Below are 636 nucleotides of genomic sequence, written 5' to 3'. Positions count from 1 at the left end.
AAAGAGTGAAACCTAAACAATGTTTCATCCATCAAAGGCTGATCAACCTAAAGAAGTGGTTCTCAACTAGGGACAATTTTGCCATCGAGGGGTTTGGCAACATCTGGAAGCATTTTTGGTGGTTATGACTGGTGGTAGTGTGGGGTTTGGCTGCTACTGATATCTAGTGCATAGAGGCCAGAGATACTGCTAAACATCCTATAATGAACAGGACAATCTGCATAATAAAAAAGTATCCAGCCTAAAATACTAACAGTGCTGAGGCTGAGAAAGCCTATCCTGGAGAATCATGCTTAGTTGAACCTATATCACATCAGCGTTACATTTTATTTAGCTTATTTACTGGCATAATCTAAGGCAATTACTAATAATTTAACTCTTCTGAACAGAGTTCTTTTAAATAATCTAAGTAATGTAAGAAAATTAAGAATTCAAGAGCTATACTAATTGATATGTTTACCCCATGAGGTCTATCTGATGTAGTGATGAGAATCTTGGGAGAAGTTTGTCTGTTGAAGTAAGAAGCAAATTCATCCGTAGCTTCATCATAAGCAACCTGAAAACAGAAAGAGATAATTTTACGTCAAACATTCTACTGGGCCATCATTTTTTTTTTTTTTTTTTTTTTTTTTTTTT

The 636-nt window shown here is 35.1% G+C and overlaps 1 protein-coding gene across 2 annotated transcripts in view; it reads right to left on the bottom strand.

Moving 5' to 3' along the window:
* RPF1 (ribosome production factor 1 homolog) overlaps positions 1 to 636 on the bottom strand; it is a 19,681-nt gene that overhangs the window by 7,077 nt on the left and 11,968 nt on the right. For both annotated transcript variants that reach the window (XM_007457223.1, XM_007457222.1), the window contains exon 4: positions 461 to 556. In XM_007457223.1, the coding sequence (XP_007457285.1) occupies positions 461 to 556 (96 nt within the window). The remainder of the gene's footprint in view (positions 1 to 460; positions 557 to 636) is intronic.

This window comes from Lipotes vexillifer, unplaced genomic scaffold (genome assembly GCF_000442215.2).
Source record: "Lipotes vexillifer unplaced genomic scaffold, Lipotes_vexillifer_v1.1 scaffold250, whole genome shotgun sequence".
In the NCBI taxonomy this organism is placed as follows: domain Eukaryota; kingdom Metazoa; phylum Chordata; class Mammalia; order Artiodactyla; family Lipotidae; genus Lipotes; species Lipotes vexillifer.
Note: the sequence above shows the minus strand (reverse complement) of the source record. Positions and strands in the feature narration are given on the sequence as shown.